Genomic DNA, 15,895 nt, shown 5'->3' with positions numbered 1-15,895 from the left:
AAGATAGAAATGGTTTTTAAGATATAAATTCCCACCCTTTAAGTCAGAGAGTCGCGGTTTGCATCTTATTGCTGCCGGCACAGTTGCTACTTGATTCATGTCTGTATGTTTGTAATGGGGGTCGGTTTCGCCGGGAAATACTACAACAAATAAAAGAAAATTTGTGTGTTTGCACACATGTGGCTATTTTTGCAACAAAACACTCTTTAATACCTGTGCCACACTGGGCACTGTGCAATTAAAATCCAATACTCTCCAGGAGTCCATAACATGCTGGGTTTTACTGACAGCGAACAGAGCTCAAATGGCCAACAGAGAAGGGGCAAGGGGTTTTATTTGAAGAGCAACAAAATGAGGGAAAATATGATCACAGAGATTGCACTGCAGGCAAATGTGAACATCTTTTAGATGCAATGACAGGCAGCTAGTGCAAAAACTGCTGTCAGTTCAGCTTCACAGAAATTCAAAAGCTACGCACACAGACGGAGGTCTCAGGACTGGGATCATGCTGTTTATTACCAGAAGCAATGAAACATGGAAGGTACGATGGGGGGACAAAGTAGGCATGCACGAGCATTTATCTTTCGTGTTTGGAGATGAAGTCAAAGTGCTACATTTTGGGTGTAGTTGTATGTAGTTTAGTGAAAAGAGGTTGAGTTCCACAATCATAAAACATATACTGTATTCTGCAGAAAATGTAAAAGTTACAAATAAAACACAAGTGCATTATGTCCTCAGTCACAATGTGAAGCACAGTGTGCATTTACAGTTGGTAAATTACAGAAATGGCTCTGTACTAACATGTTCGTCTTTTTAAATTATAGTCCTCTGCACATCCAATCAGGTTGTATGGTTTCTTACTTCCACTCAAATGAGGTCTTTCGTCCTCTGTAGTGATGTACTCTGTTTGCTTTCTTCTCACTTCAGTGCTAACTTTCCCTCTCAGACCCGACATCCTAAGAAGTTTGCACAGTTAATTGGTGGTACGTAACAGCAGTGACCCTCTGGTGAACTTCCGTCATCAACGGACAGAGCTGCTAATAGACATAACCTCTAACGGAAGCGTGGTTTGCATTTGTTGTTTGTCTGGGTTCCAACACAAACCACTAAATAAAACTTTTAATTAAGCTTTTAGACGTGTGATGCTGCTAATACTCGTAATGTAATCTTTCACCCTTGGTGAACTATGTAATTTGCCGGGTTAAAGATGTTCAAGAATGTACATTTCAAGGTGCATTTAAGTCGAGATAACTCTGATTCAGTGTGCAGCATGTCCTGCCAGTCTGATAATATTATAACAACATTATGTTGTATACAGTGTAAAGTACATTACAAAGTCCTTACATTTGCATATCCAACTCATTTTAGATTGGAAAAGCAAGTTAGGAAGGAAAACATGAGTCATGCTCAGCTCTTTTTGTTGCTAGCAACTGACAAATGATTCACCCCAATCTGGCTTCATAGTGTTGACATGACAATATGCAGATCTGCATCAGCCAGCAAAAGCCACATGACTCAACCTACAGCTGACCAACCAAAATTAAACATGCTTCAAAGCAGTTTTTTTAAATAGATTTCCTCCAAATCATCCAGTTCCCAAAAATAGACCCAGCCCCCAAATCATCTATTTGAATTAGGTTCATTTTTACCTCATTGAGTGATTTGCAACTCCCACTGATAGATATGAAACATCAGGCTTTTTGTTGTACACACATCCCAACCACAATCCAAAGCTATTAAAAGCACCTGTGTGTAAACACACAGAAATAGGCTGCTCATCATCTTATCACACTGTTCACCTGAACCTGCGCCCTATTTAGGCTCCAGTCACAGCAAGTGCCGCTGACAGGGTCACTTCTAAACGCCGCCCCGACGGAGGAGGCAACGACGGGGAACTTCAGAAGGCTACTTCACCGCCTCATTATATGTCAGAGGCTGCATAAATATGGGATCTCCCCCCAGTGGATCCCACACTTGACCAATTGCGCAGCGCAGGAGTCTGATGCGTTATTTGAATTCAGCGATCCCTCTCTGGCTACAGTACAGTAGGTAGTTGTAGTGTAGTGTTTGTGCACTCCTAGAATAGAAAGCCAAAGGAAGAAGGAGAAGGAGAAGGAGAAGGAGAGAGGCGGGATCGGCTTATTCCTTGTTGAAATCCAGGGGTGAACAAATAGATCGGCTGTAACGGATCGATCAGCACTTCGCGCTCCCTTTGTGGATTTAATGAATGTTTGATCACTGGATGTGATGCCCATATATATCATCGACCGAAAATTTCCCGACACATCTGGTAAGTCGCTCACGCACCCCGGGCGCTTCTTGTAACGCAGTGTGCCATATACTGTACGCGCGTCTCGGTCTGTCGCTGAGTGTGTGTTTCGTTGCGTGTGCGCGGGCGCGCTGGCGTGCGTGCGCGTGCGGGCATTCATTTTGGCGTGTGCGTGCGTGCTCGGTGACACGGGGCAGCGTGCACCAGTTGATTATGCCAGCCCCCTCGGAGTTCCCGACGTGCAACAGGAGATGAGGAGCTCGGACGCATTTAGCTGCGTCTTTGCTCGGTGGCGAATCACGGCGCGCGTGCTGCAGATGAATATTTTTATCTCTACAGTTTTAACACCAAGATGCATTTCGTCGTATTAGAAAACCCTTTAATCCTCTGTCACCGTATCCCAAGCTGAGAACTCCACCGGCCTTGCAGGTCTACTTGAGGAGTGGTAATGCTTCAAGTTTGGTGGTATATCCCTCTAAAGTTATTGTTTCCTCTTGATTGCAATTAAAAAAAAAAAACAATCCATTAGGGAAGCAACTAGAGGTGGACTTCATTTCAGCTAGATCACAGCACCTTCAGGCATCAAGTCTCGTCTCTCAAAAATGATTTTGAAGCAATTGGAGTCTTGAATGTGCAGCTGCAGGCCCAGTAAAACACCATATCCCAGAGACGGTGTTATTTAAAGTTAAAGTAGGCCACATCCCTGCACTTCATCAAACTCTTTTAGCTCAGTGACATGTTCGTGCTCACATGGATGTAGGATGTAAAAAAAAAAAAAAGTGACTGTGTGCAAACAGTCTGGTATCGACTTGTTTATGTGTTGCTTGTGCAGACACATGGGTGTTTTCAGGTGTCTCGGTGAATGATGGGTTTAATTTTGAAGGGGTTTGTGGGGTCTCATAAGATACGGCGACAGTTAATGTTTTATATATATCATGACAGACAGGCAGAGCAGAGCAGAATGAAAAGACAAAGAGAGCGTTCTGACTTTTCGCTACTCCTTTCATGAGCCATTATCTGTGAAATGACAGACACTACGGCACACGGCGTCCTAAACACATCCAGGCAAAACATCAGAGCCGCGTTATCAAAAGTAAAAACAGTGACTGGAGCAGGAGGAGTAAGTAACGAGAAATGAGAGCTCACCTTACAAATGCCACAGAAATAACACAGCCTCCCTCCCTCGCTGGAGAAAACATCTTTAAATGTATCAGTGTCACAGATAAACTAAGAGGCTAACAGGCTCTTTAACTGACACACGACCACTGCTGATGAGTGACTACGAATCCTCTGACTTTTAACTTTTTAATTTCAACGGAGTCGTGTACAGCAGGGAGCATTCTGTGTGAGTCATGGTACATGAGAGGGAAATACAGTAAGTGCTCCTTGAGATTTATACCCAACATGCTTCAGCACACTGACAAGGAGTCACTTAAATGTGATTTAGGGCCTCTTTTGGTCCCATTTTGTTTTTGCCTCTTTCCCCTTCCATCACCACCACCACTCGCTCTCTCCTTCATTTTGGCACATACTCTAACATCACTCTGTCTTTATGTCCCTCTCCTTCCTACATTTTGCAGGCGTTCTATAACTTGGCATGCAATGCATCAGGATTAGAGAGAATGAATATAATATACTGCCTCTCCAACGCGTCTTCTCTGTGCACACATGGTTTTATTAGAGCCGTGGGAACTGCTGTCACGGTGATGTGTTTGTTCTTTTTTTTTCTTTTTGCGCTGTGAGCAAAGTTGATGCAAAGTTTGCAAAGTCCTTCTGCAGCCACTAAGATGTTGTCAAAGAAGTTCTAATTACCTTGTGTCATTCTATCCTATCTTACGAAGCCATGCTGTTGCTGAACATTAATAAATTGTTACCATGCTGGATAATGTATGAAACCACGGCTACTAGGGGGACTATTGTTTTATCATAAAGAGGAACGATGAGGGGGTTGACATTCAGGAAAACTGTGGAGTGTGTGTATGTGATGTGCATACGTGTGTGTACAGTTGGCCGTGTTGTGTGTCTGTCTGCTTGTTCAAAGGAAACGAAGAGACTTTGTCCTTTAGACGTGCGGCGCTCTCATCTGAGACTGCACGCAGAGAGACCCACCCACCTGCACAGGCGCCTCATGACACCCGCTTGTTAAAGTGTGTGTGAAAGTATGTGTGGACGAGTGCTTGTTTGTGCGCCATGATTGCAGGGGGGAGTGCGTGGTATCAGTAAGGGATTAGGGATTAATTGCCCTCAGAGACAGACTTAACTGCTTGTTACATGAACTTTATAAAGTTCTCACTTGGTCCCAGAGAGGGAAACAACACTGCATAGTGAGGAGCAGTGGAAAGGTCTCTCTTGTTTTGTATTCTTCAGAAGTGTGTGTTTCTTCTTTATTTTTTTTTCCCAGACTATATTGCCACTAGAGGGTAAGGACTTCCATTGTTCTCACCTTTTGTTCCAAGTCTTTTTTTTCTTATTTGTTTTCTTATCACTGCCATATGTCTTTCATCTCCCTCTCACTCTTTGTCTTGTTTTTCTTCTGCTGAAGAGTCTGGGAACGGATTATTTGCTTTATTAAAGATGTCAAAACTAATATATTTAGATTAAGTATAGTTACCAAAGTGCCAAAAATACAGACTGAAGGCTGAAACTAACAAGAGTTGGATTTTTTTTGTTTAATGGCTTCAAATGAACTGATTATAAGAATTCTATTTTTAAATTATGAGCACATGCAACAAATGTATGTAATTATGGACCATGTCAAATCACAAATGCTTAACATTTTAGACATCGTTAGTATGCAACTTGTCCTTGGTGCTTGCAGTATATTATATTATAATGAATTATTAAAAACTAATAATTCCTAATTTTCACCTATTTGTTCAATTAAACCCAAAAAAATGTGTCGGAATCCACAGTGAAATGTTACGTGCTCTTGTTTTTTCCTACAGTAAATAAAAACAGAATTAATTTAAACAATACTGTTCAACACTGTTTATCTGGAAACTGCACCAATCAGGAAGCAACCATGTCCGTGGATTTTTATCAGTTCTTATCAGCCCATAATTATTGGTTCATTAGGGAACTTCCTACCTCGTGGTAGGTTGAGTAACTTCTTATCATGCGCTATGGTCTACCTGACTGTTGCAGTAACAAAATTAACTCTGACCTACAAACGTCTTACCTTTATACCCAAAATCTATTTGGGCAGGTTTAGAGAAAACTGGGGATAGTGTGACAACAGTCAGGTCTACCTGCCACAAACACAGGTTTCCATGTCTGCTTTATAAACAGTGAAGAATTGATTATTACTCTCTCTCTCTCCTCAGGTGAGTTGATACAGGTGGCAACTGAAGGAAGAGACTTAAGAATGACCGAGACCAACCCCCCCAAGTCGGCTAAGAAGCCCCGTTGGACGTCCCTGGAGATCGGCCTCATTACCATCGTCTCCTTGCTCTTTATCATCATCGTTGCCCTCGTCATCCTTTTTGCCACACAAAAGACAGGTGAGAGACTGTAGAAACATCTGAAACCTGGAGAAGGTCAGGAAAAAAAGAATGAAAAACTCACGAGTTTAGTAAACCTGACAAAACTAGTGATCCAAACAAGTGTACCCTTTAATTAAAAATAGTTTTGATAGCCACTGGGCTTTTGGGGGCTCCCCCCCCCCCCCCCCCCCCCCCCCCCCCCACCACACTTATTTCTCATAAGAACAAGTGAAGCTTTCAGGAGTTTTGAATACAGCCTCCTTCAAAGACAAGATGGTACTTGCACTCAGCATCACTTCCAGCTGAGTTCAGAGTTAATGGTAAGCGTGAAGGAGCCTGCTGAAGAGCAGCATTTTGTTCAGGTGAGTAGAAGATTGTTGAGATGTGTGCTTTTAAAGCAGAGTGCAAAAGTACAACCACTGAGCCAGAAAGAAGGAGCAGAAAGGTTTTTTTGTTTAATTTTCTTTGTGGTCTCTGGCAGTTTCAGACTCCAAAGTGTTTGTACTGCAAAACATTGTGCTACTTCACATTTCAGACGTTTGTGCGAATTACAAAGAATTCTCTAACCTAATGGACACAGTAAAATTAAACAGACAACAGCTCCCTCCTTTTTATTATCAGATCTGCGTCACAGTGTCACACAAGTTTCTTCCTCATAGATACACCGTTGCTTTGCTTACATTTTATACTTGGATATCAAATTTGTTAAATATTAATTAACCATCGCAGTCTGTGTTACACAACATGACTAGGGGTTTTATTAATCACTAGTAATGTAAGTCCAAGGACGACGATTCACTGCTGTGGTGAAAGAAAAGCTGTCGACTAATATTAGATTCACACTAATAATTACCAGCGTGGGTAGATAGATTAGCGGTTGACACATGGAACAAGTGTGAAGTTCAGCAAGTCAAGAATTAAAACGTCGTGAGGAATAATACAGGTCAATTAAATTTGATGATATGTGCCCAACAGGTTGAGTGAGTATGTGTATGTGTGTGTGTGTGTGTGTTAAACTATTATTATCTTTTGCAGACTCTTGCTTGACAAATATGTAAGCTGCCGTGTCAGGAAAATGAGAGCGTTTAATGATTTTGTTTGTGTTAGCACCTGTGTGTGCACTCATCCACGTGAACATCATGTGCGCTTAGGGTCACATCCTAGTATGCTGGTGTGTTAGCACATGTCAAAATCAGTTTAACACTTAAATTATTCCTGCCAGAGTAAAAGCGCCACTTCTGAGTAATTTGTGGTTCTGTAGCATGTATGAGAAGAATGACAAGGAGAAGAAAATAGGAGGTAGAGAATGAAGAACTGCCATAATGACTGATGACTGTAAAAATCCCTCTGAGTGATGATTTCTTTTGCATTTTCCCTTAGATGAAATCTGCACCACAGCTGACTGCACGCAGTCAGGTAAGTATTCAGTCTTGGTTTTGTGTTTTTTTTTTTTTATTGTCTCATTCGGAATTTTTTTTCCCAGAGGAGGACAGAACAGGAAAAGAGAGACTTGCTGCCAAAGCCCGCTGATTTCAGACATAGACAAAATTCAGACAAAATGGCCCCTGAGTTCAAATAGTGATCAAACAAGCAGAAACTATCCTGATCAGCAGAAACATGTTGCAAAAGGTTATTTTCACGGATCACCTGTAATTGATTGACCTGTAACATTCCTTTAGTTAATTATTTAATCTCCTTTCCCCTTTTTAATTTGACATATACATAATTACTTTATTTCCTCATTTAATTAAAAATTGATCACATGAGAACAGCATGGTAAAAATGTACTGTTTAACGCTTCCTCTAGCTCCTTGCAACAGATGCTGATTCATTTCTGATGCATTCTTGGGGAACCAATGTCCCAATTCAGTCAGATTTGACAGACAGTCTTGTCACAGGAGATCTATCTGCAGCCTCATGTAATTTAATTGCAGCTCAAAAAAGTTTCCGGTACTTGTGCCAAACTAAACCCAATTACTACATTATACTTTTTTACTCACAAATAGATATAAAAATGCACATTAGGCTTTTTACACAGCTATCTGAAGAGCAAATTGGTTATTGGATCTTATTACGTGATAGATTGACACTTTTGGAAAGAAATTTTTAAACTCAAGTCAAATCAAATTTAAAAATAACAAGCTCTATGTCAATGACACTGTGTTTATGAAGTGGTTGTTAAGTGTAAGAAATTATAATATAACCAAATAATAACCAAATATGACACCTAGTTTCACTTTAGTGAAAATAGTCATAATCAAGTAATATGCAATAAAAAAGTAATTAGTAAAACAGGGGAAGTTACAAATCCATCCCTTACAGGAATATTCTGCCTGCTTACATTTGATACAAAATTGAATGTGACAAAACATTTTTATACACCTTAAATCTACATATTAAATAATAATTATTTATTTGTAATAATTTATACAGATTATTATTCATTTCAGGCTCAGATTTGGTCAGTACTATAAGTTTTAAAACAGGTACCTACCACCTTCTTACTCTGCCCAGTGCCACCCAGCCACCCCCACCTCTGGCATTGTCCCTGCTTGCAATATTAAAAAGAAATTACATCATGTTTGTGATATAAACATTTAGCCATTATGAGGGTGTCAGGTGTAATGACTTCCTGGAGTTTTCATCTAGGTGCCTGCTCATCCTAAAGTGAGAAGAAGCGTGCCCTAGGCCACGAAACCATTGCATTAGTCTGGTAGCGGATTTTGTTAGTTTCAGACAGAGCGTATGTATCCTGTGCTTAAGGAGTAGACTTATACTGAACAAACTGATCTTCTAAGTCATGAGAAGGCAAAGATAGTAGTCTTTTCTGACCCTTTGCATACACTTCACATGCACTAATAAGGCATTTGGTACCATCTATGTTGGTTAATTTCCCATCGTACTCCTTCAGTTAGCATTTGTAGTTCTCAGAGCTTGTGTCCTCTCGGTCTGTGCAGCATCTCGTCTCATTGAGAACATGGATGCCAGCGTGGACCCTTGTGACAACTTCTACCAGTACGCCTGTGGAGGCTGGCTTAAAAAGAACATCATCCCAGAGACCAGCTCGAGATACAGCACCTTTGACATCTTGCGAGATGAGCTGGAGGTCATCCTCAAAGGTCCCACAAACACACACACACACCAACAAACACAGTGCCTTGCAAAGTATTCACACCGCTTGAAATTTTCCACATTTTTCATGTTACAAACACAAACATATATGTATTTCATTGGGATTTTATGTGATAGACCAACACAAACAACACATCAGTGTCAAGTGAAAAGAAAATGATAAATCAACTCAACATGATGCTGCCACCACCATGTTTCACGGTGGGGATGGTGTGTTCAGGGTGATGTGCAGTGTTAGGTTTCAGCCACACATAGAGTTTTTTACTTGCACGACTAATAGTTGTCCTGCTGACAGATTCTCCCACCTGAGCTGTGGATCTCTGCAGCTCCTGTAGAGTTACCATGGGCCTCCTGGCTTCTTCTCTGATTAATGCGCTTCTTGTCCGACTTGTCAGTTTAGGTGGACGGCCACGTCTTTGGTAGGTTTGCAGTTGTGCCACACTCTTTCCATTTTCGGAGGATAGATTGTACAGTGCTCCGCGAGATGCCCAAAGCTTGGGTTGTTTTTTTATACCCTAACCCTGCTTTAAACTTCTCCACAACGTTATTCTTGAACTGTCTGTTGTGTTCGTTGGACTTCATAATGCTGTTAATTCACTAATGTTCTCCAACAAACCTCAGAGGTCTTCACAGAACAGCTGGATTTATACTGAGGTTAAAGTACACCCAGGTGGACTAATTTACTATTTAGGTGACTTCTGAAAGTAATTTGTTCCACTGGATTTAAGTAAGTGGTATCAGAATAAAGGTGGCTGAATACAAATGCACGCCACACTTTTCAGATATTTACTTGTAAAAAGTTTAAAAACTATTTATGATTTTCCTTTCACTTCACAATTATGTGCCACTTTGTGTTTGTCTATTACATAATATCCTAATAAAACACGTTTACACAATTTGTGGTTGTAACATGACAAAATGTATGAATACTTTTGCGAGGCATTATACTGTATTTAGTCTGTGACAGGAGTTTTATAGCTGTGTACACAGTGAGTGTTTTCACTTGCTTTAGGAGGAGTGAGAACAGCTTGATTCAGTTGCTCGAGAATATGAGCAAAAGAGGACTCTTCTTCAGGGACTACAGCTCTATAGATATCACAGATGCCATGGGAGTTTGGCTTCAGTGGTGCCTACCATTTGAGCTGAGAGCTTGTCAACAGAGCTGGTATTTTTCGTTTGTCAGGCTTTGCTCAAAGAGACGTCAAAGACGTCAACACATGGTAGTGAGAAAAATCTTAATAGCAAGTTTGCATGTGTGTGTCTCAGGTGTTTTGCCACTTTTGAGCAAGAATTAGTCTCGATAGCATCGTTGTGGTGTGTTTGATGCAGAGACGGTCGACTTGTACTCCCAGCACCCGTTTGTGTGTATGTGTGTGTTTGAGTGAAGATTCACACTTCTTCACGGCAAGTTTTCTGTGAGAAGGCCAGTCCAACTCCTGAGCATCGGGTGCTAAATCTTCAAGGAGCACAAAGGTTTCACAGACAACCGAATCACCCCCATCTACTATAAATTTACAATTTATAGGCCTGTACGTTCCACTATAATAAAGACAGCGCAGATTGGTTGCAGGAGGAACAGAGTGATTCAAAGAGGTGAGAAAGATTGATCCTTGGTGGGAAAGGAAAGCAGGGTTTGAAGTGCTCTCTGGTGGACTCAGATAATTTGCACCAGCCCCAAGTACTTCTGTTCAATCTCAATGGAAAACTAAACAGTCTGTGTGTTGGGGTGTGCTCCTTGTGTCCCTGTCCACTGAAAACTTGCAAGGACAAATGTGAATATGGGTGGTGCTTAAAACTCCTTAGTTTTTGAAAAGTCGGGGGAACTTTAGCACTAAAATTGTTTTTAGCCATCAAAAAAATGCCACTTTTTCCCGAAAACTTTCTCTTTTTTGTGTTTTACAAACAAACATCTTTGGTGGGTGTTTGTGTGGTGACAGATCGCACTGTTCTCACTTAGTTTTTTACTTCTTGATAAACACTTTTACAGATCAATAGCACATTCATTAGGGCCTCTAGGTTGCTTGTAATGCAGTCAGCATTTGTTCAGAGCTGTTACTCAGGAGGGTGGGGTGGGCCTCATAGTGGTAAAAGTGCATCTTTATTCATTCAGTGTAGTGTAATTATAAAAAGTGTTTAATTGAAATCCTGGCTGCTGCACTATGATTCACTCAAACATGAGATTCAGGATGATTCAGAAGTGTTATCCAGATGTCAAATCAACGTAAGCAACAGCTAGGCACCGTACAAAAAATAATGCATGTCAACTTGCTTTTTATAACAAAGTATAGTTCTTCGCTTCTCCTCTGTTCACCTATAAAACTCATACACGGGGAGAGAGGGAAGCTAAACATTACTCATGTTTCTGTGCCAGTGCACGGCATTCTCTCACTTTTCGCTGCGTTAGTATTCATCAAGTCTTACAGCAGTGTTTGCTCCCCGAGCGAAAAAACCTGACAAAAAGCAGAAAACACAAATAACTAACAAGGGAATTATGGGCAAAGTGCAAAGGTCTCTGTTTAGGTATCATTGACTCAGTTGTTGGAAGTCTAAATGTGGTGAACATGTACAGAACTGGTCCTAATCATCAGCAGACAAAATTACCACCAAGCATCCCGTGTGGTGCTCATTCTTTCACGCTGTCTGGCTTAGCAGTAAGAGCTGGAATGTCTTAGGCTGTACTGTATACACACATGTTCAGGTTTACTTTGTGTGAAGGTCGCGGAGTGTGTGGGTTTCAGATAGAAAGAGATTTGATGCATAAGCCCAAGGCACGTGTTGGTTTTGCTGTTTTGAACAGGCAGACGCAGCAGCTCAAATCTTGCCTTAAAGACTGATGTGTGTCGAGGTGCGCGTTCCGGCAGTGTTGTGACCTCCACTCTGGAAGTGACATCAAACATGTGACCTCTGATCCTGGGGCCGCGTGCCTGGATACCACCGCCCACCGGTGGATAGATCCATTTCCTGTCAACAGCTGCAGGGGCCTCGAAACACCTGGCCAATGCAATGCACTCAAGGCGACATGATCTACTACTCTCCTTTCGGCTTTATCCCGTGAGTTCGGGGTCGCCACAGCGGATCATTGTCCGCATGTTGATTTGGCACAGTTTTTACGCCGGATGCCCTTCCTGACGCAACCCTCCCCAATTTCTACCGGGCTTGGACCGGCACTGCATCGCTGGGGAGGGGGAATGGGCTGTTAGGGGTTTAGGGTCTTGCCCAGGGACACTTCGACATATAGCCAGGGCCGGGGATCGAACCACTCACCCTGTGGTCCGTAAGCAACTGCCTTTACCAACTGAGCTATAGCCGCCCACCAACTGAGCTATAGCCGCCCACCAACTGAGCTATAGCCGCCCCCAACTGAGCTATAGCCGCCCACCAACTGAGCTATAGCCGCCCAAACTCAAGGCGACATGATAATAAAAAAAAAAAGTGTGCATGCATGTGCGAGTGTGTGAAGAGCTGTGTAGATTTGTGGTTGCTTGTAAATGCCTCGGATTGTTCTCTGCCGCTGTAAAAGGTCATAAATGATTCATAAATGTGTGTTTTTCAAACCTAGGTGAAACACACTCTGCAGTAATTTGCCTTTAAATTACCAACTAGTTTGTGTCAGGAGGTGGAAGGTAAGAAGCGCAACAGGTCGACAAGAATGACAGAAAGGATATTCATCTCAACTAAAAAAAAAAAAAAAAAAAATGGTGAAGGTAAAATAAAAGGCAAAAAGAGAATGATAAAAGAAGAGATGAGTGGTGGGATACACACAAACCAGAATGAAGGGGGCAGTTACTTTGAGGTGAAGATCTCTGAAGTCAGAGGATGATGGTGTATTGAGGAAAGCTTTGAGGATAGGTCAGGAAATGTGAAACAGCATGTGGTAGTCATCTCCAAGCGCAGCTATGTGTGTGTTTGTCTATCCGTGCGTGAGTGCATGAACGCACTGATGCTTATCTGTATTACATGAGGTGCCTCTCGTATGTTGCGCATGTTGCGGTCTAAAATCTCACAGAACAGAGAGAATTCCTCTCAGAGAGGCGTACAACGCACGAACCAGCTTATGTTTCTTGTAGCAATCTGGCATCGCCCACAGCGTCGAGGTGTCTCCTTGAGGTCGCTCTGACGCCAAGAAAACAGTTCAGATGTTACAAACAGAACCAACAAGATTTAATGTCTTGAAGTTATGTCAAACAACGCTGACCACAAGAAAACTTTTGAGATAAATAGCTCGCTCACATGACCTCACCCCGGTGTCTAAATTCCAGTCAGAAACCCTGCACCACAGCATAAATACTGTATTCCCCATAAACATATCAAATAAAGATAGCTGACCAGAGTTTTGTGTCCAAGTAAAATAATATGAATTTTAATGCCGGAGTCCTTGGCCAACAAAAATACATGGAATAAAAATACTGAATTGAATGAGTTTGTGCCAGCCAGGATGTCTGTGACTAACAGGAGACCTCCTCCAAGGTAATAATTTCAGCTGTTAGCTGTCTCACTGGACCGCTGATGGCATGAAGAAGTTTTGGAAACTGTGGGACTAACTAAGGGACGTGCCTTTGACTGACAATGAGGTACTGAGTAAATGACAAAACTGGTCTGTGGGGTCAGAGGCAATGGCAGGGCTAGTGGAGAAGTCAGGAGCTCACCACAATCAATGGTTTACTTCTTGTTTCCAACACATTTGCTACCTGTATATGAAATAGACCAACTTTCTACTTGTTTCCTGGTTGTATTTAGTGATTTTCTATATGTGAACGGTATTAAACCTTATAATATCTCTTTGCTGAACCGGATGATTCAATGCTTCAGCAACACTACATTTCATTATTATAATCAATCAACAAGTCCTCCAGCTCCATGTCCTATAGGTCTATAGCAGGGGTCACCAACCTTTTTGAAACTGAGAGCTACTTCTTGGGTACCGATTAATTTGAAGGGCTACCAGTTTAACAGGCACTTTTGAAAAAACAAATTTGCCCAGTTTACCATGTTATTATTAATAATTAATTATTAATTATTCATCTATGTGAAGACATGGATCGTGTTAATGATTTCTCACGATAACTATCAAATGTGATTTAAAAAAGAATAGCAACAAAAGCATTAGATGCAGCTCACTGGTAAGTGGCACTACTATGAGCTATTACTTGTGACTAATGTGACTCCAACCTGTGCCGTGTCATAACCTAGGTGCAGTTTTTCTTCTTTTACAGAAGAGTGAGCAAGGTCACTCAGACATGAAGCTGACATGTTGAGATGGTATCAGATTAACAGAAAGCAGTGTGTGAAAGATCAGATGACTTCTCATGATGATATTTATTTTATCTGACTCCATAGTCTCTGGGTCTAGAGGGTTTTCTACCAGTGTAATAGTTCATATTATGTAAAAAAGACACAATATCATAATCCATAAAACAGGCATTTGTCAGTTATCCATAGTCTCTTTCAGGTAGTTAAGGTTTGCTTTTAATGAGCTCTTGTAATCGTTTGGTTGAAGTTAAAAATGTAATTTTCTTTTGTGAAATATGTTTTATCACAATGAGTTTATTACTTCTGGAAAAAAGTGTGCAATGATAATTTGTCTTTTATATCGTCATATTCGATAAAGAACCGTAAAAATCCTTTTTCCGCTGATTGAGACTCATCCTCTTCAACGGTGTCACCTCATTTACGCGTTTCGACTTGATCTATAGCTCCTGCTTGTAATTTATAATGATAAATTGGAAGCAAAACTCAGTGCAGTAGAAAGCAGTCAAGGATAAAATAGCAATGCAGGGAGGAAAAACTTTCACTGAATTTGGATTCTGTGTCATGCTGAGCGGTTTGCTGACGTGATGTCTCAAACAAACATCAGGTGGCACAAAATCCATTCTCAAGAAAATCCAAGCATGCACACACATGGAGCGAGACAGCCACTGTGTGTGTGTGTGTGTGTGTGTGTGTGTGTGTGTGTGCGTGTGTGTGAGTGAGAGACTGACAGGGTAAGCCTTTACTGTGGTTAAACATTAGCACCAGGCAGTCGGTAATCCAATCACACACACAAGATCTGTGCCCTTTTGCAGGAAGCGCCCTGTGAAGGGTCCCTATGTCAGGACTTCATTAAGATTAAATGAGCACATAAATAGTGCACACATGGTAATGAGTCGAAGGGAGGATCAGAAAAATGAAAGGCTAGAAAGAGGCTGAAATTAAATGCAGTCATGCAAGGGATGAAATGAGAGAAAGTAATGAATCAGAGAACTAAGCAAATGAAAATAATTGCAAATAAATAATGAGGCAATTTTGAATTCAATTTAGAATATTTTGGTGTGATTAAGATGAATGAGAGTACAGTGGATTTTCAATGAATTATGCAGTAACACAACAGGTGTATTTAGGAGTGAGGTGATGTAAGAGCTGAAATGACAAATCCAATTAGAGTTTAAAGAAATGGATGAACCACGTCTTAAACATTGCAGCTGCTTTATCCACCTGTCTTTATAGTGATTGGCTTGTCAGTAAGTTCCAAAATTACAAAGGAAAAAAAAAAACAACAAAGTCAAAATGTATTCATCCTTATCTTTTGATCTTAACTCCCTGTGACATGAGTGATGTGTTGTTGCACTCTAGAGAGAGTTCCCTGTCAGTTCCTCATGTAATTTAAGATGCCTCCTCTTTCCTGTATTGATCCTGACAGAGAAAAGACAGACAGAGAGAGGGAGTTCAAGGAAACTTATCACATACAGTAAATGTTTTGGGGGAAGTTGAGGATTAAATGATGATTCATTCTATAAAAAATCCCCATAAAGCCTTATAAGCAGCATCTTCTTGTTTAATCCAGATCCAAAAAAAGGTAAATAAATAAATAATGAATGAATAAGGTAATGAAACAGTATTTGTTGATTATAATTGTTAACTTTTTTTGGAGTCTTCTCTGTCAGACAAATAGTATAGTACAATTTTTTTTTCTTGATAGACCAAACAAAGTACATTACATTAGTTGAACTTTATTGGTGCTGGCAAGTGGGTTTAT

The 15,895-nt window shown here is 41.0% G+C and overlaps 1 protein-coding gene across 4 annotated transcripts in view; it reads left to right on the top strand.

Annotated features, from left to right (window-relative positions):
* Nucleotides 1–1,862: 1,862 nt before the first annotated feature.
* The window catches only part of LOC137129339 (neprilysin-like), a 30,621-nt gene continuing 16,588 nt past the window's right edge, over nucleotides 1,863–15,895 (top strand). The window contains exons 1-4 of one of the 4 annotated variants that reach the window (XM_067508372.1): nucleotides 1,863–2,290; nucleotides 5,593–5,769; nucleotides 7,132–7,167; nucleotides 8,709–8,870. In XM_067508372.1, coding sequence (XP_067364473.1) covers nucleotides 2,248–2,290; nucleotides 5,593–5,769; nucleotides 7,132–7,167; nucleotides 8,709–8,870 — 418 coding nt within the window. In that variant the 5' untranslated portion in view covers nucleotides 1,863–2,247. Of the gene's footprint in view, nucleotides 2,291–3,503; nucleotides 3,645–4,462; nucleotides 4,690–5,592; nucleotides 5,770–7,131; nucleotides 7,168–8,708; nucleotides 8,871–15,895 lie in introns of those variants that run through there. The other 3 variants (XM_067508373.1, XM_067508375.1, XM_067508374.1) reach the window with 3 other exon arrangements.

Source organism: Channa argus, chromosome 6 (genome assembly GCF_033026475.1).
Source record: "Channa argus isolate prfri chromosome 6, Channa argus male v1.0, whole genome shotgun sequence".
NCBI classification, from domain to species: domain Eukaryota; kingdom Metazoa; phylum Chordata; class Actinopteri; order Anabantiformes; family Channidae; genus Channa; species Channa argus.
This window is presented reverse-complemented; position numbering and strand designations above follow the sequence as displayed.